Raw genomic sequence first — 18575 nt, 5'->3', positions numbered from 1 at the left:
GCCTGGCCTAACAAATATTAATTATATTTTTTCCTGAAATTATTTATAAAATGCCCATCTATTGATATTATCGTTATTTTCCATTTTAAGTTGAAAATATTTAGAATGTTAACAGTTATAGCACTTATTTGGAAAAGTTTCAAGATGATTTTCTGAAAGTTATACCGATCCTTATTTATGATATCCTTATTATAATTTAAATTCAAAAATAACTTTAAAAATTCAAAATTTGGAAAGATATCTGACCATTTCATTAATAAAATATTTGTAATATATACGCACCCATTCACTAAATGTGGGTATTTAATACGAATCCAGGCGGCTAGCATTCCTCCATATGAGCCACCAAAAGCTACAACAGGAGCCTTATTACCTCCTGGAAGTTTATTCTTTAAATAGTAGATTAAATTAGCAAAATCAGCAAGAGCTTGTTGCGAAGACAGGTATCCTTTAACTGTGTTATTCTACAAAAAACAGGAAGAATTTAATGAACAAGCTTGAAAAATAAACTCATAAACTGATAGCAAATAATTTCAGCGATTAATTTTTATGATATTAGTAGAAACAATAATTTCAAAGCACGACTGCTTTTAGATACCCAAGATGAATACCGACTCATCAACTAATTCCAGTTATCAATGGGTAATATTATCTCCAAAATATCCGGTTTGCGATAGATATTTTTGCAAAAATTTAATTTAAAAATTCTAATATGACATTTTTTTCGAAAGGAATTATAGCATCTGTAGTGATCGTAGCGCCACCTTTCATTCATGTCATTCTAAAGAGCTATCTATCTACTTTCCCTAATACAATCTATGTTAATACTTCGCCCGGGGAATCCCTGTTCTATGCATACGTGCGCTAAGCAATGATGTTTCGATAGTTGTTAGTGAAATAAAGAGTTTATTTTTCTAATAGCGATGAAATGCTTTATACAACACTCTACATGAACATCACCACACATCATAAGAACTCTGCTGAGATGTTTCCTTTTTGGTCTCAAAGATTTAAAAAATGTCATCCATCTTACGTAACATATTTTTAGCAATAGCAAGCCAAAAATCCTAACGATGCTGGTGACCCTTGACTCAATAAATGCATCCAATTTTTAAAATTATTAATAAAAAATATTGATGCCAATTGTCATATCCTGCAGAAGCCGCGGCGGCCTGGTGTAAGGTCTCGGCCTCGGAATCGGAGGGTTTCAGGTTCGAGACCCAATTCCACCGAAAATCCGCGTTGTAAGCGGGTCTGGTGCACGTTAAATCCGTCGGGACCAAATGTCATCCCGCTGGTGTGGTGTGGAAGTTTGGAGAGGCGGTGCCATCTTAGGTGTCGTTCTCGTCATCTGACCGCAGTTTAAAATTACTAAGCCCGTCCCAAAACAGCCATAGTGTTGTTTCAAAACAGGACGTTAATATAACTAATTAAACGTCATATCCTGCATGGCAACAGTCTGTATAAAAATTGGAACCGTACAATTAAAAATAGAGGGAATGAAAATATGATAAAAATATTGCTTTCATTAGTTTCAATAATCTAATGTTGAATTAATTTCTGGGTATAAACCATTGAAAATGAACCAAAATCGAATTCCACAGCAGATCACGAGCGCAGAACTTATACTTAGCCCATATAGCATGAAAGACGAGGAGTATACCTAATAATTACTCTAATTATTTGTCAATAGCTGAAATCCTTATATTAGTAGCATCATTTTAATATTTGACTTTCTGTATGGATCGTAATAATAAGGCCATAGTCCATAATATGACAGTTCAATTTGATTTTAAATACAAAAACCTTACATATCCTTTTAAGCGAATCTTGAGACCGAGAAGGATTCTTGCATACAGTTAAAATGGTTAGTGCATTCGTGGCTGAAAAAAAACAAGACCACAATGGACTATCCTGGATTATTATTAAAGTTTCGGTCCGATTCCAAGTAGCTGCGTGAATTGGACTGGTCAAATTCAAGCGAAATTTAATCATGAGTCATACTCCACACTAAATATTCGGGTGCAAGATGTGTCAGTGTGGCAGCTGTGAAGAAAACGTACTCAGACCCTATTTTCAAGCGGAAATTGTTGATTCCAATCGAATGCCACGTGTTTTCAACAAAATTCCATCATCAATCGACAATCTAATGTTAAAAGTTGAAAAGAAGAGCCATGCAACAATTTCTTTGTCATGTTCACATTTCTGCTAACCATCGAGTGTGCTTGGCTTCAGACAGTTGACAAGTGACGAAATTTTGTTGGATAAGATATCCTTTTATTGTAACCATCGATTGTCCTTGTGAAAACTGAATCTGAGGTCGATCCTTAATAACAGTTCTAAATTAGAAAATCCATAGAAAAAAATATCGTTTTGAAGCTGTGATTTTTATTTAACGTATCAAATGCTTTTTGATTGAACCAAACTCCGTTTCTTTCTCTGGTGTATCTATTATTGAATTAGCAATAATTTCTACCTCCCATTCAGCATTTAAAGTCAGGCTGATTAATCTTCACACGTGATAAAACTGTACTTAAACACATCCCTTAAGATCTAAGGAAGCCATGTGAAACTGAAAATATGCTTGCGTACAAAAACTAATGACGAAATAGGTTTTAGTTTGTAACACTGCACAAAAGCAAACTGAATGCTTAGTAGTCATATGAGAAATCTCTTTCATATCATATTTTTATGGTGAACAACACCATCCAAGAAAGGAATTTCGATAAAAAATTAGAATTTTAATGTATAGAAATGTATACTTGTTAATGTGACTTCTATACATACATATTCCATTCAGCTAATTATACTTACATCAAAAGAATGATTTCCAAAAGGCAATGATTTCCCATAATACCTATGTTCAGCAAATATAACAGCAGCACTGAACTCAGGAGCTATCTCTTCCATGAATCCCTGAAAATAAATTATCATAATTTATCCATCTTATTCGGATAATTCTGAAAACTTTTGGACTTTTTTGTAAATTCTAAAAATATTTTTGATTGATTTTGGATTTTTTAAAATAATTTTTCAGTTGACAAAACATGAAAAATATCACTCTCATATCTATCCAATAAAAAAATTCCGATATAATTAAAATGAATAAAAATATTAGGCAATTTGTATGATAATATTTAAGATTATAGAAGCTTTAGAAATAGATTGAAAGTCACATTTAATTTTCCCAATTAATTTCTTTGTTTAATTCAGAATGAAATAATTACGTAAAGAAAATCATGATAATAGTACAGAACTGAACAGTCTGGAATTAATAAATAACAATATATGCGTGGTACGTGATTCGTAAATTACATGCTTTACAATTGGAGCAGAACTGATAACTAGACATATCTAAGTCTGTATTCTCACATATCTAAGCTTATTATTATTTTTTTTTATCTTATGGCTTTAAGGTAAAAAAAATAGCTTTTCAAGTGAAATTTTTTTTAAAAACTGTTTTTAAAAATGCACGTTTATTACCGTACTGAAAAGCAAAAGTTAATTGAATTATTTTTTGTATATTTAATCTTCATTTGAAAACTTATTACAATAAATTTTATAAAATCTGGAAATAAACTTTTTTCTAAAATTCCCTATCAGGGGGTGACAGTTGCATGGAATAAAAATATAAATGACTTAATCTGTTAACTGGTAATTGAGCTCTAAAAATATTAAAATAGTATATTATCATCGAGAATGCATAAGGTAAAAAATGTCAAAATTCTAGCATATCAGGAAGTGAATGAAAAATCGATTGCAAAATTTCATTTTTACAAATATGAAATTGAAATTAAATAAGTTCAATTAAAGTGAATTTTTTAAACACTTTTATTAGTGTAGTGAAAATCGCATTTTTTTAATTTTAATTATTTCTTACTTTTTAACCATAAAATCAAGTTTTTTCAAATTCAATACAAAATACGGAATAAAATGATAATTTAATAATTAACAGATAATTATATTCTGAAAATATCAAAATATTGTATCGGCATCAAAAACACATTCTGAAAATTCCGAGCACAACAGGGAGTAAGAAATTGAATATAAAATTCCATATTTACATGCATAAAACCATCAAAATTAGACAAAGGAGTTTACTAAAAGTGTATAGTAAACTTCTTTTTATTTACTGAAATCTATTAAGTCTGGAGAATATTTCTTTCGTAGGATTTTATGAAAATCTGAAGATGAATGGTCTGCTTTAAAACTGAACATGAAAAACGTATAAAAACAGATTCAGCCGCTTTAAAAGTTAATTCAACTCAAAATTTTCAGAAATCTTTATAAAAAACAATCTGCGCTGACTTTGAAAACAAATCAATAAAATCACAAATCTGAGATATTTGACTTTTCCAAAATAAATGAGAAAATTTTAAATTTAATATAACATAAAACAATGGAATTTTTAAATCAATTCTAATTTTATAAAAGAAATCCAAAAATAAGACAAATTTTTCCAACAAAACAGCATCAAATAATGAAATCTAATTTTTCTGTCATAAACTTCATATAGTTTTGAAACTTTGTAACAATGAAAGCAACTCTTTGAGCAGATTTTTTTTCTGAAGAAGGGAAAACATGAATGATGTGTGAGTTTCCTGAGATTGCCATAAGGGCAGCCTTGGCCTGGTGGAAAGGTCTCGGCTTCGGAACCGGAGGGTTTCAGGTTCGAAACCCGATTTCGCCGAAGAACCGTTGCATAAGCGGGCAGACGCCCGCTAAATCCGACGGATAGCAGAATCTTGTTGATTATTGGAAGTATTCGAAATATTGTCCATTTCTGTTTCAGGTTCTCAGCCCGATAAAATACATTCGATGCAATTGAAAATGGTGCTGAGAATGTTAATTGCATTTATATATATTCTCTTTCAATGAATGCGGGCTGCGGTGGTCTGGTGGCTAAAGAAGCACAGGGTGTGAGGTTAGAGACCCTCTTCTGCAGGTGTACCGTCGGGTAAGCGGGTCTGGTGCTCAAACAATTTAACCGTCGGGGCCGAGCGCCCTCTCGCTGGTGTGGTGTGAAAAAGCTTGGAGGGGAGGTCAGCTCGGATGTCGTCTTCGTCATCTGGCCGCTATTCAAAATTATGAGGTCTGTCCCAAAATAGCCTTAGTGTTGCTTTAAAACGGGGCATTAATACAGCTAAAACTGGGATTTCTATATGCGTGTTTACAATAAATAAAAGTATGAAGATGAATTTGAATCAATACGATTGAAAACAATCAAATTTTAGCTTATATATCAAAACTATTATAAAAGTATAAATTTGTAAAACTTAAGAAATACCCACAGAAAAAGTTGATTTATGTGCGCATTACTAGATTTTTGACTTAAAAAAATTATTTCCGAATTTTAAGAAAGCTAATAAAAATTTGCCTTTAAAATTATTCTTAACATTATTATTATTTTGTAGTTTCAGCTGATTATTACACTAGAAAATTAAATATTAAATAATAATAATAAGGAGCTTCAAAATGCCGGCGAAAAAATTTTAGTAAACTATTTATAACTGAGTTTCAAACGCCAAAATTACAGAGTAGGTTAGTTACCTACTCTGTAATTTTATTTAACAAATAAATAAATATAATTTACTATAGACTGTTTTCTCATCCATAAATTCTTTACGAAACAACCATTAATGTATTTAAACTGGATTAAGAGCAGAATAAACCTTTTGAACAGAATTTTTTTAAAGTTGTTTTAATTTTAAAAGGCAGCATTATTTTATTATTATTAAGGAGGTCTTTGGTGTTTAAAATCCAGACACAATTTTAATCTCAGGAAAAAACAACAACATGAATTTAAAATCTCTCTTTTTATCTTAACTTCTTAAGCAATCTCACATGACGTTTGAGAAGTTGCCAGAAATTTACCAGTTATTGACCTGATTCTTGAGAAATATCCCTTAAAAATTGCAGGACAGCTAATTATAGAACAGAAATTTGCTTACAAATAATCTTATCAGTTACATTTTGAAAGATTTCACGAGATGTCAAATAATATCCATGGAACAATCAAGAAAGGCAAGAAGACCATGGCTGGAATGTTCTATAAATGTAATAAAGAAGACCCGGAATGTTACATTTGGAATGAGGATTTTAAAAACTGTATATAAAAATTTGCTTATATATGGTCTTATCAGTTACATTTTGAAAGATTTTCTCAGCCACATTTTCTTTGTTTGTATGTTGTGTGTGTAATAATTATTCGTGGCTAGGTAAAGTGACTGACATTTCACCAAATAAGAAAAATTTTCTTATAAAGTTTATGAGTTCATATAGACCTTCGCTGCAGCTTTACATGGCCTATTAAAGATGACATATGTAGAGTACAACTTAAAAATATATTAATTAAAACACCTGTTCTATCATCATTTTCAACAGAAAGGCTTTAAAGAATTAAGCAATAAACCTTAACTCTGATTTATATAACTCTGATTTTTACTCTATATTTAATTTAATTTTGTTGAACTTTTATGAATGAAAGTAAATATAAATCTGTATAACTGTTTCTTCTACTTATATAGCTTATTTTTTTCATTGAACTGATAACTACAAATAAAAAGCAAAGAAAGTGCTGTTATTTTGAACTTAATTTAAGTTTTAGAAATCAAAAGGCAATTTTTATTTTTTTCAAGCAAATGATAGACATACTGGTCTATATTTCTTCAAAATTTGATAGTTTCCCGAGGTTTCCTTCATTTCATTTTTTGAGCCTACATGAAAAGGAAAATTTTCATTTCACACACTGTCTAAAATTTTAAAATTCTTTTAAAAACAAAGGAATTAAATGGCAAGTTCAAGAGTTAAGATAATCTCTTTATGACATTTAGCACTTTATTGGATATAAATTTCAACAATGCCACTCAATTCCTTAAAGCTTGAGAAAAAATTAAAATGTTTAAATTTTGTCAAAACTGAAATATTTTCAATTTTTACCCTTCAGTTCAAGATTAACTATTTTATTTTAAAAAATAACTTTGAAATAGACAAATAGCCTATATCCCAAAGAGTACAGCAATATAAAAAACTTTTATTTTGGATTAAATAGTTAATAAATTAAAAGCCTGTAAAAATGAAGCATTAAGCAATTGTGTAGACGCTGCTTTAAGTGCTAACTCTTCAACTGTTTGAAATAACTAAAATAAATAATATTAAGCCAAAATATCTTGGGTATTCTCATATATGCTGGGGAAATATATGCAGCTGGGGAAATTCAAAATTCTCATTACGACTTCTAGCCGCAGTTATGTATAATGCACGATCATTAATAGGAAAACATTTTTTTAAAAAAAAGCAAAATACACAACAAATTGTTAATTAGGAAGAATTTACAGTAAGCTCTCGATTATCCTTGATTGTTAATATTGTTAAAATATTCAGTCACTAAATACTGTTAAAAAAATCTTCAATCATAAATTTTAATAAAAGGGTGTTATAACATTAAAAAAAAATACCCTTTCTTCTTAAAATAAATGAATATATAAACCAACCAGCAAGCAAGCACAAAACTCTACTGTTTATCAAGTCATACCTGCATTTAAACTATAAATAAAAATTATTCAAAAGCCTTTTAATGTTGATTTGCGTCCTTTTTCGGTTATTTTGCTAGCTATCCGAAGTTACCGTGCAAACTATTTCTACGGACATTCGGAAGTTATTGCAGTAATAGAAGTTTATTTTAGTTTAAAAAAAAATTAAAAAAAAGAATTTGCCTTGTTTCAAATCAGCCGATCATTTTCGACATTCATAATATCTTTCAAATGAAAGAATACTATGTCCTTTCACATATTGTCTCATGGTCAGGAACACAGTATATTCAGATATTGTTTTTGTGTCATTAAATCCCTTAATCAAATCCTCATGGCCAGGACGTATGAAGCGGATTCTCGTCAGAAATGTCAATGCTAAAGGGAGTCGTTTATCCTTTTCATCTAAATCAGTTTTTGTTTCACTAATTTTGTCGGGAAGAATGAATATTTTTCGCAATATATTCCTAATTATTACTGAAACCTGATACACTCTCCAATGACCGACGTGATAAAATGTTCAATAACCTGATTACTGACGCATTCTCATCCCTTGTCAGGTTGAAAAATTAACATATTCAGTTTCATCAAAACCCTTCATACTTTTTCTCATAGTTACAGGATGACCATGAATTTCATGGACATAAAGATTATAAGGGACATAAAATCATCGTCATCACGGTTGTTATAAATATCAGACCCTCAGCTCTCTCCGGTTTTTAATTACCTGAATTTGGCAATGTTTTATTGGTCAAAGCTAATTAAGATTTTTTCTTCTTGTATAAATATAATAACAGGGGATAACAATTAAATTTGACAACTTTTCAGTACTTACCAAAAGGACATTTTAAATAAAAACATTAAATTAAAAACTTTAAAAGTTATGACTTTTTATATTGGAAACTTATATAAAAATTTCAATTTTTTTCCCCTCTAAAACAGTTCTCTATATAACGAATATATATCGCTTTTCATTTCAGAATCATTGAGCGCAATTTTTTAAAAACAAATTGATAACATTCTTTTTTGTTATCAATCGGACTATTCGTTGTAGCATCAGAATGTTTTGCATAGATCAACTTACTTTATGCTTTCCTATATACTGAGGCGACATTAGTAAACGAATATAAAATTTAGGGAAACTGAATAAAAAACGACAAATGAATGCGAAATTTAAGCAAACTGAATAACGGCAAATTGAATAAATAATGGCAAAAGAAAGTGCAATTTATACAAATTAAAAAAAAGAAGAAGAAGAAGATTAATGAGTGTAAAATTTAGGCAAATTGAATAAAAAGATGACAGAAAATGAGAAATTTACTCAAATTGAATTAAGAATAACAAACGAAGGGGGAAATTAGATAAATTGAATAAAGAATGCTGGGTTAAATAAATTTATTGACTTCGTAATTCTAATAGGTGCATCCAACTAAATCTGCACTGCATACCCTACATTGATATTCATAAGAGCTTAGAAGAGTGACTTACATATTATAAGTTTATAAGACTACTGTCTGTAATTTTTAACCTTGTGCTACTATAGTAAGAAATTTATCAATTTATGTTTCTTTTAAAACAAAAATTGAAATTAATCGCTGCTTTTCTTTTGTTACTATGATACATTGGTCATGATAGTACAAAGTTGAAAAGCTGATAAGAGATGCTCAATAAGCTCTTTTATTTATTCATTGTCGCAAACATGCTATTTCCAGAAATTGTGCAGTTAAGTAATGTAATCTTAAGGTGCGTATTTTGATCGATAAGATACTAAATAAGTAAAACTGATAAAAAATGAAATTTCAAAAGAACCATTCTTTTCTATTCAAAGAGTAAAATAAGGAAATATCTAAAATGCAAATACATTTCTGTTAATAAATGATAGCCTTTAGAATAATCAAGCGATTTTTTTTTTCTTCATACAAGTTACAATGCTCTGAAACACAAAATCGCACCCGCGAAAGCAGTCATCACCGTAATACATAATTGTCATACTAGTGTCCAAAATTAAAGTTACGAACATGAGAAAAATGATATTTCTGTTGATAATTGGTTTATTGAAAGGAAATTTTGTATACTCTTATTTAATACCATAATATAATTAGTAGAAACATAAGTAGTAAACGGTAACGGGAATAAAATATTTTCGAATATCCAAATCTAGTCAGAAAAATTATAAAAAACACCTAATGCTTCCAGAATCGACCGCCATTTTTCCTGTAAAAAATAAAAGACTGAATTATAGCTGAAATGAGTTCTCGGAATCGTTTATAAGGTCAAACTACAACTCGCTTAATAACTTTATCCTCTGTGATACAATTTTTTAAAGAAATAAATAAGATAATAATTTAAAATAATAGCAAAATTAGTATATCCTACATAAATTCAAAATTGATTTAACAATTTCAATAATCGTATCAGTATTAAAGAATTTTTTAAATAACTCTTTTTTAGTCTGTGTTGATTTTTATAATTAAAATATATTGAACAACTCTTTTCTTTTCCCACTCCAAAAGAAATTTCCACATCACTAGTTTGATACGGATAAAAATCGATATAATTCAAGTTTACGTCTTAAAACACGTCGATAGAGCAAGTATGCATCAAATGATGGCATGCAAGTTATGGAAACCAATTCCAAAACTACATATACTTTGACAGGAAAGCCGCCCCAAAACTACGATATCAAAAAAAAAAAAAAAAAAGTAACTGGTAAGGATACACAACAATTTAAAAGGATAAAGGCTCCTTTGTTCTCTCGAAGCATCATTGCTTTGTCTAGATCCATAATTTCCATATAATTTGTATACTGTCGACTAGTGGAAAAAAGTCTTTACGACCAGCATTATTTGTACGTTCTCATTTAACAAATCGCAAAAAACAGCCAGGTTCTTTTAAAGCCAATGACGTTATTCTTGAACGTAGCAAGATTGGAGTTAAGAGATCAGTCTACTTCCTTAATTTTGGATGATCAATCCAACATTCTTCTTGATGGCCTTCAACGATGGATAGAGATTCAATGCAATGATTGTTAACAAATCTTCATCTGTAGAAAGCTTGGGACTCACTGCTATCCTTTCAACATAAGGGTAAGTACCTACTAGAAACCCTTGTATTCAAAAGCATTACGTAAAATAACCAAACTACTCTACATGTGTTTGATCGATACTATGATCGTGTTACTCGTCCCTACAAACGCTGTCGGGGCGATGCTCTTGATAGAGGCGGCGTTAGCAAGGGGGCAATTGCCCCCCTGTCGGCAACCGCTTGCCCCCCCCCCCTCGGCGAAAGATTGAGAGTTTCGTCGGCAAAATTTTCCACCACTTCAAAATGGTTGTGGAAAAGCACACATTCTCGAATGTGAAAATTTAAAAACCATCTTAAAGTTAATATGTTGTAAACAATCAAAATATCTAAGTAGCTGTTAAAGCGGTTTGACTATGTTTGGTAAAATACTCAATAGGGTGGCTAGTCAATAAGATGCCGCATTTTGCGGACGATTTTTGATCGCCTGATTATGAACGCAATTTGATAGATGTAGAAGTTAAATTCACAGATTTTCAGGCTTTTGATTGAAATGTCGCTCATCAAGCTTCTAATTAGCCTTACTTTTGGCAATATATCCGACAGGGTGAATAAATTATCTCATTCTGTTGACAATTTCTGGATGGCCGACTATGAACTGAATACGATCATCAATTTTCAAACATCTTATATAAATGCCGTTCATTCGGCTAATAATTCGCATTACTTTTGGCAGAATAACCGACAACGTGTCAAGTGAGTAAATAAGTCACATTTTGCCGATTTATCTTTGTCTTTCGGCTAAAATGTCATCATAAGTTATGAGAAAAAATTATTTTTATCGAGTATTTCGATTATTTGCAAGTGGAATTATTAGGGAAAAATACTTTTATATTTTACAAGAACAGGGCGATAGAGTTGTTTTCCCTAATTCGGAATTCAATGAATCATTTTATGAGATTTTAGATTATAAAATGAATAATTTTATTCATCTAATTGTTACTTCTTCGGTGATGAATTGGTAAATTTATTTTATTTACTTCACTGTGAGAATTCTCTGACTAAAATCTAATTTATGGTTAAACTAAATTTAATAAAACACTCTTTTCTCTCGATACTCTTGCGTTTTTCGCATGCTAAGACGAGTTATGTTGCTGTAGCCAGGTTATGTGAATTCATTATAAATCACTGGAATAAGTAAATTGTATTACAGTAAATTATTTAACAGTAAAATGCTTCTTTTTTTAATGCAATCTAATTTACTGACTGCAATTATTATACTAAGTAAATATTACCGTCTAAAAATGACGACAAAAAATGAATATATATATATATATATATATATATATATATATATATATATATATATATATATATATATATATATATATATATATTATGGTAGCTTTTCAGCTGCGCTAAAAGCTTATCCAAGAATGTACTAAATTTGTTAAATAAATTACTACCTAAATTCTTCAGATTCTGCATTCAGTATTATAACTATGTAATCGGGAAATGTATTTTTAATAGACTTTAGATAAAGATGTCTTGATAAAATGATAATGTCTTGATTAAAATATTTATTCATAGAATATTCATATATGATATATTAATATCTTGACATACGAATTTACTTAACTGCCTAATTAGATGGTACATCTTATTAAGGACAATTATTATTATTTTAATTACTAAAATAATATAAAGTCATTTGAGGCCCTGATGAGTTTTCAAGTGATTTTTGCATTTTAAATTACTCAATACTTTCACTTAATTGTAGATTAAAAATTTAGTAATGCGATGCGCGATCCAGACTCGTCATTGTATACGAAGGGATTAAGAAAAACCAATGCATGCAACTGAGGGGATAAAAATAATTTTTTTGGAGGAATATTAGCATGCAATAGCTTCGAGGGAAACAAGTACTTAACCACAAGAACACGTGCTTAAAAATGAAGATAGAGGAGTTCATATTCTAAATCTAAATGCTTTTTAATAAAACACTTTGTTTTTTAAAGTCTAATAGCTTTTTAGCATATACATAATACATGGGAATCCTAATGCTTAAGCCGCTCATTTTCAATCTTACATAAAATAGTTAAGTTTGTACATATCTTTACAAAATATCTTCCCCAACTTTCTTAAGAAACATCATTCTATCTTTTCAGCATTCTATATCCTTCATGTACTAACTATAGTAAATTTTTGTTGTACGCGCTCGCTTATTCGCCTCAGTTTCGAAATATATCTGAATTCCCTCTCGTTGTTGCAATTCTTATAAAAATTATATTAGGCAGGAGACTATACAAAGGAGAGAGAAAAAAAAATCGGTTTTCGGCGAAAACACTGAATATTCCTTTTTATTTATCATGCTGGATTTCTAAAAAAAAATTCTTTTATAAAACTTTTTGAATATAATTTTTGCATTCCTTTTAAATAGCTTGCAAGATGAGAACATGCATTTGTTCAATTAACAATGATACCGCATTCTGCCGCAGCCTGTGTTTCTATCTATATGCTACAATCTAGAATAAAATATAATTGTATTTTTTCCAAAATTAGATCTTCGAGTAAGTAAATCTCAAGAATCTCATTAAAAATAGATTCAAATATTGACAATTTTTTTAATGGTCAATAAAAAAAAAAAATAAAAAAACTGAAAACATTTTTTGCAAATATCTTTGTAAATTTTTAACAATGAAAGAAATGGTCAGTATATTATTAAGTATTTTTAGCTTCTTTTTTTATTGAGAATAAAAAAAGAAGCTAAAAATACTTAATTTCCTTTAATTAAATGTAAAAATTAATTATTATGAGTTATTTTGTAGCCAAATTAGGGAAACTGTGATTGTCCCCCTGTCGAATTTGTCTTGCCCCCCCCCGTCGGCAAGACTCTACCGCCGCCTCTGGCTCTTGAACTTCATGTCACATTTTCCTGGAAGTAGGGATGACAAATATTTTACGATTGGTTATTACGTAACCAATATCAAAAAGTCACAAATACAAGTGATCAATACTTTTCAAAGAGGGGTTTGATTCAAATTCTTGATACGATCTTACTGGTGATATTTCGATTACAGGTTTTGGATCACGATAGAAAGTAACAATCGATACGATATCACTGAAATTTACCGGAGCGGTGACTTCGCTGGAAAGTAACAATCGATACGATCTGTCCAATGGAAGCTCTCGAACATAACAGAAAAGGAGAAATCTGTGAACGGATTGAAAAGTGAACGGACCGGTTATTGGAATCATCGTATCACTGAATTCCATATCACTGAAATTTATCGGAGCGGTGATTTCACTGGAAAGTGTGAAGTCGCTACTCCACTTCATGAGAGTAACCGGTCTTACTGGTATTCGTATGTGTTGATGCACTGTTTCATACAAATCGTTCTTAATTGCTTGTGATTTGACTTCGCATATATTCCATTTACTGCTGGCGCCATCTATTGGTAGAATATAGAACTAAAGTAAACAATTTAAAAAAATGACATTTATATTTAATTCAAATTTTTCAGAAAATGGTTTACTCCAATACAAAAATTAAATAAATAGTTTTGAAAAAAATCAAATTTAAGAAGTAAGCTGAAATAGATAAATTAATTCAATCACACGTTACTTAAATTAGTAAATTAAGTATTAATTACAATTAATAAATTTTATATTTAATATTAAATAATAATTTTAAATTAATAATATGATTGAAATAACAGATATTTGGAAAAAATATTTAAAAATAACAATAGCAAAATTATTTGTTATTCAAAAAATCGTGGATTATGCATCTCTACCTGGAAGCCGTCAAACGTAAACCTAAAGCCAAACACAGTTTAGCTTATTGATAGTTTTATGAAGAAAAAGTATATTCGCCATTATTCCTATGCATAGTTTCCTTTTAGCACTAAAATAGCTATAATATAATTTGCATTTTATACAGTCTGACATAATGATTCAAAACTTAATTTCTACTTTAAAAAATTATTCCTGTATATGTCTAGTCCGGGAAGATCACCATTTCCGTAAACAGTAAAGTCGCCTAGATTAAAGAACTGATTTTCAAACAGATTAACATTATAATACATGAATTTATAAGAATGAATTATTTAAATTCCTAAGTTTATCATAAGATAAAGATAATCCTAAGATATTCATAAGTTAAAGATATCAAAATATTTAAATGACTCAGATTAGTAAAACTTACGGTGTTATTTACGAACACATCAATGACTCCTTCATTTCCAGTGTAAAAGAAGATGCTTCCATTGACTGGGTTGTAATATTTGTAGTTAGCGAGGTATCGTTGTTCATATGTTTTATTAGTAGTAAATCCAAAGTGATCCACCTAAGTTAAAAGAAAATGTATATTTATAAAAATGATATAATTTTTTATAACATGTATTAGTGGACTTCAAGATCTTATATAATGCTCAAGAAAAACTTTAAAAAATTATTATAATTAATTAAGATGCAAAAACAATTAAAAATTGTAATCATTATTAATAATTTGAATAATTAAAAATAAATTTGATTTGATCTTCTGATTAGTTAAATAATTTATAATAAATTGAGCTTTTTGGACAAAGTCACACAATTTGAGAAAATATGCAATTATGATTTCTTAATTAAGGATATGGTAATTCTTTATATTCTTTTTTGCAATCTAATAATCTTACTTAAAAAGCACTGAAATTTTATAAAGTCTAATGGAGATATTATAACCTTATTTAAAAATATTCAAATTATTAATCTGAAATGGAAATAAATAGAAAGGTATAATGCATATGATGACAGAACTTCAGTAACATAATTATTTAATTGATAATGTTGTTATCAATCATGCTGGTGTAATAGAATTTGCACCCACAATATTATTAGTAAAAAGCATTTCATGAAACTTGTTATTGCAATATTGTATTTTTAAATCATAACTAACAACACCAAAAGAGAAAAATAAGCAAAGACACTTGCTACAGATTATCAAAATTTTAAAAATATTTTCAAATAATTTCAAAATTTTTTGGTTTTGATTGCAGATTCTAGAAATCTAATGAGAATGTATGAGAATTAACCTTAAAGCAATCATCCTATGAAAGATCATGTGCATTACAGAAATAAGTTAGATCAAAATTCAAATTTGCAGAAATTTGGTAACTGACAATATGATAAAATTAGTATGAAAGAAAATAATACAGATTACATAAATAAAAATTGCATCCATTTTTGTAAAATATTGTGATATAAGCATGTAATCTGATGCACAAAGCATTTCCCATATGACTGGAGAGTTAGAGAAGTAAAGCATTTAAATATATTCAGAATTTTTCATCAAATTTTAACTAACAGAAGCACAGAATTATTAGCGATAACTCATTATTTAATTATTTTCAAATTTAAATACATTTAATTAGGTTGCATGGATTCTAAAAGCATTGAATGAAATGTCAAAAATGAAACTTATTAATGGAGCTTTACTATTTTTAAACAGATTTGTAAATAATAATAAAGCAATAATGTGGAGTTTAGTTACATAAAAAGAAACACAAGGAAATAAATAAATAATATTATTTTATATTAGTACTTATTATGAATTTATTTCTCTTTATAAATTTGCAGATCAAATAAATATGTTGTACAAACATTAATCACTAAAATACTTTACGGGGATTTCATATAAATTATCCATCAAGATATTAGAAGCTAGGTTTTGCTTTTAACAAGCAAAATTTTCTAATGATTCAAAAGAATTAATGTTTGTATAAAAATATAAGACGCTTAATTTTGTAAAGAATGTGACATGCATCGATTTATTTTTCTGAATAAAATAATCCCAAGACAAAACATAAGACTTAAAAAAAATGTTAAAATTTTTATGAAATAAAAGTATACATAAGTATTCTTAGTTTTAATATGCTGTAACTTTAGCTGAAAAAGCTGTGCATCACTCAGCTAATTAAAAGTAGAGAAGTAAACCTTATTAATAGACACATAGGAATATATATATTCAAAATAATAATAAGAAAAATTCTACAATAAAGGCTTTATCTTTAAATGAATATAAATTAAATCAGAACCAATTTCTTTAACTAATTAAACTTTCTTTATTTAGTAAATATATTAATTTCATTCTTATAATCTTATCTGAAATTCAGGAAAAAATAAGCAATTTTTTTTAAATTATTCTGCAAGCATTTATATTTAAATCATATTTTTAAAAACTACATCATATATAACAATAGAAAAATATCAGAAAAGTGGACAAATTATCTTCAAGTTGTAAGTAGAACTTGTAGGATCAAAAAGAAAAAAGTTTCAAAACAGGAAAGAAATCGGCAACATAATTTTAAAAGAAGGCATTGATATATAAAAAGAAATCTGACCTGTTGAGTAAAATAAAGCTCTTCATATTCCAGCAAATTGCATGTGCATCTTAAAAATAAAGTACTGCAAAGCAAAATAAAGAATTTCAGCATGTTTCTTTTATTAAAACGGAACTAAAAACTGACAAATAATCTCATTGTTTGATCGCCCTTATTTATATACCAGCAAATCAACTTCTTATCTCACATAGCTATCAATATTCCTTTCAACTATTTATCAAATCGATTCAATAACATTGAAACTGCCGGTAAACTTGAGTGCAACGAGATAAACAAACAATCACGTGCATCTAAATCTTGAACTGTATCTAGGAATCGGTTTACATGTTAACCGTGGACAAGAATTATTTCGAAAACATTTTGCATTGAAGGAGTTTTTTTTGTTGAACCTAGTGTGTATATAGATCTTCCATGTAGTTAGTTATATGACTTTCTGTATACAGTTTGTTTATGGTATTCGGAATTCTGCGCTTTGACTGAAGATGTTACGGCCGTATTCACCAACCGTAGTTAAACATCAGCTGATGATTAATCAGTGGTCAAATCGGTATTCTCCAGACAAAACCGATCGTCAAATTTCCCCTGTTTTGCCCCATTTTTTGATCATCCGACAACGGATGATCAAATTCTGATCAACCGTTTTTCGGACGCATTTGCCGATTTGTGATGATTTCGAGAGGGAGAAGTTAGTGATGTTTAGACTAATAAAGAATCTAATATCATTGTTTTAGTGTATTTAAACTGAAATTGATCGTTTTTGTTCATTACAAGAAAAGTATTAGAATAGTATTTTGAAGAAAGTAAAAATTATGTTTGCTATGTTTTGATTTTATCTAAGGATCTGTTAAGAGACGTTACTGCTATGTTGAATTAGTTGCTATTGAGATTCATATTTAAAGAACACAACTTCTTAATTCCATGTTGTTTATTCAGTAAATTTCCGACTCCAATATCTTATAAGTTACCACAGCAACGCTAGAATGAATCAGCGAACCAGCACGTTTTTCACAACAAATCAGGTTATATTTAGAGTTAACAGCCAAAAATGTTATTGCAATGAGTTAACGGAAAATATTTAAAAATTACGACAATGCTTTAAAAACTTATAATATATATTGTAAAAATTAACAATACTTACTTCCTTGCCAGTAACAAAGTTACGATACACAGAACATACACGGAAAGGCATGTTCTGACAATTACTTAATCATATTCAACTTATTGTATGAAACCTAAGGAGAAAATGAACAAAAATAACATTTAACTTACATAATACATGCAATGATTCTTACGGCCGTATTCACCAACCGTAGTTAAACATAAGCTGATAATTAAACGCTGATCAGCAGTCGAATCAGTATTCTCCAGACCAAACCGGTTGTCAATTTCCCTCCTGTTTTGCTCCATTTTTTTGATCCACGGACTTCCGATGACCAAAGGTTTTCCGCATGCGCAGTTCTCACGAAAGATAACTTGGTTACATTAGTTTTCAAATTACATTGGAATTGGAGCTATTGCAGTTCATACCAGACAGGCGAGCGAGAATTATTTACATTGACAGACGGCCGTATTCACCAACCGTTGTTAAACATCAGCTGATGATTAAACGCTGATCAGCAGTCAAATCGGTATTCACCACACC

The 18575-nt window shown here is 29.4% G+C and overlaps 1 protein-coding gene across 3 annotated transcripts in view; it reads right to left on the bottom strand.

Annotated features, from left to right (window-relative positions):
* The window catches only part of LOC129958278 (lysosomal Pro-X carboxypeptidase-like), a 59151-nt gene extending 40860 nt beyond the window's left edge, over positions 1 to 18291 (bottom strand). For 2 of the 3 annotated variants that reach the window (XM_056070614.1, XM_056070612.1), the window contains exons 1-4: positions 16934 to 17211; positions 14758 to 14898; positions 2815 to 2916; positions 283 to 464 (exon numbers count right to left, since the gene is read on the bottom strand). In XM_056070614.1, coding sequence (XP_055926589.1) covers positions 283 to 464; positions 2815 to 2916; positions 14758 to 14898; positions 16934 to 17026 — 518 coding nt within the window. In that variant the 5' untranslated portion in view covers positions 17027 to 17211. Of the gene's footprint in view, positions 1 to 282; positions 465 to 2814; positions 2917 to 14757; positions 14899 to 16933; positions 17212 to 18202 lie in introns of those variants that run through there. The other variant, XM_056070615.1, reaches the window with a different exon arrangement.
* Positions 18292 to 18575: the final 284 nt, after the last annotated feature.

The sequence above is a fragment of the Argiope bruennichi genome, chromosome X1 (assembly GCF_947563725.1).
Source record: "Argiope bruennichi chromosome X1, qqArgBrue1.1, whole genome shotgun sequence".
NCBI classification, from domain to species: Eukaryota; Metazoa; Arthropoda; class Arachnida; order Araneae; family Araneidae; genus Argiope; species Argiope bruennichi.
This window is presented reverse-complemented; position numbering and strand designations above follow the sequence as displayed.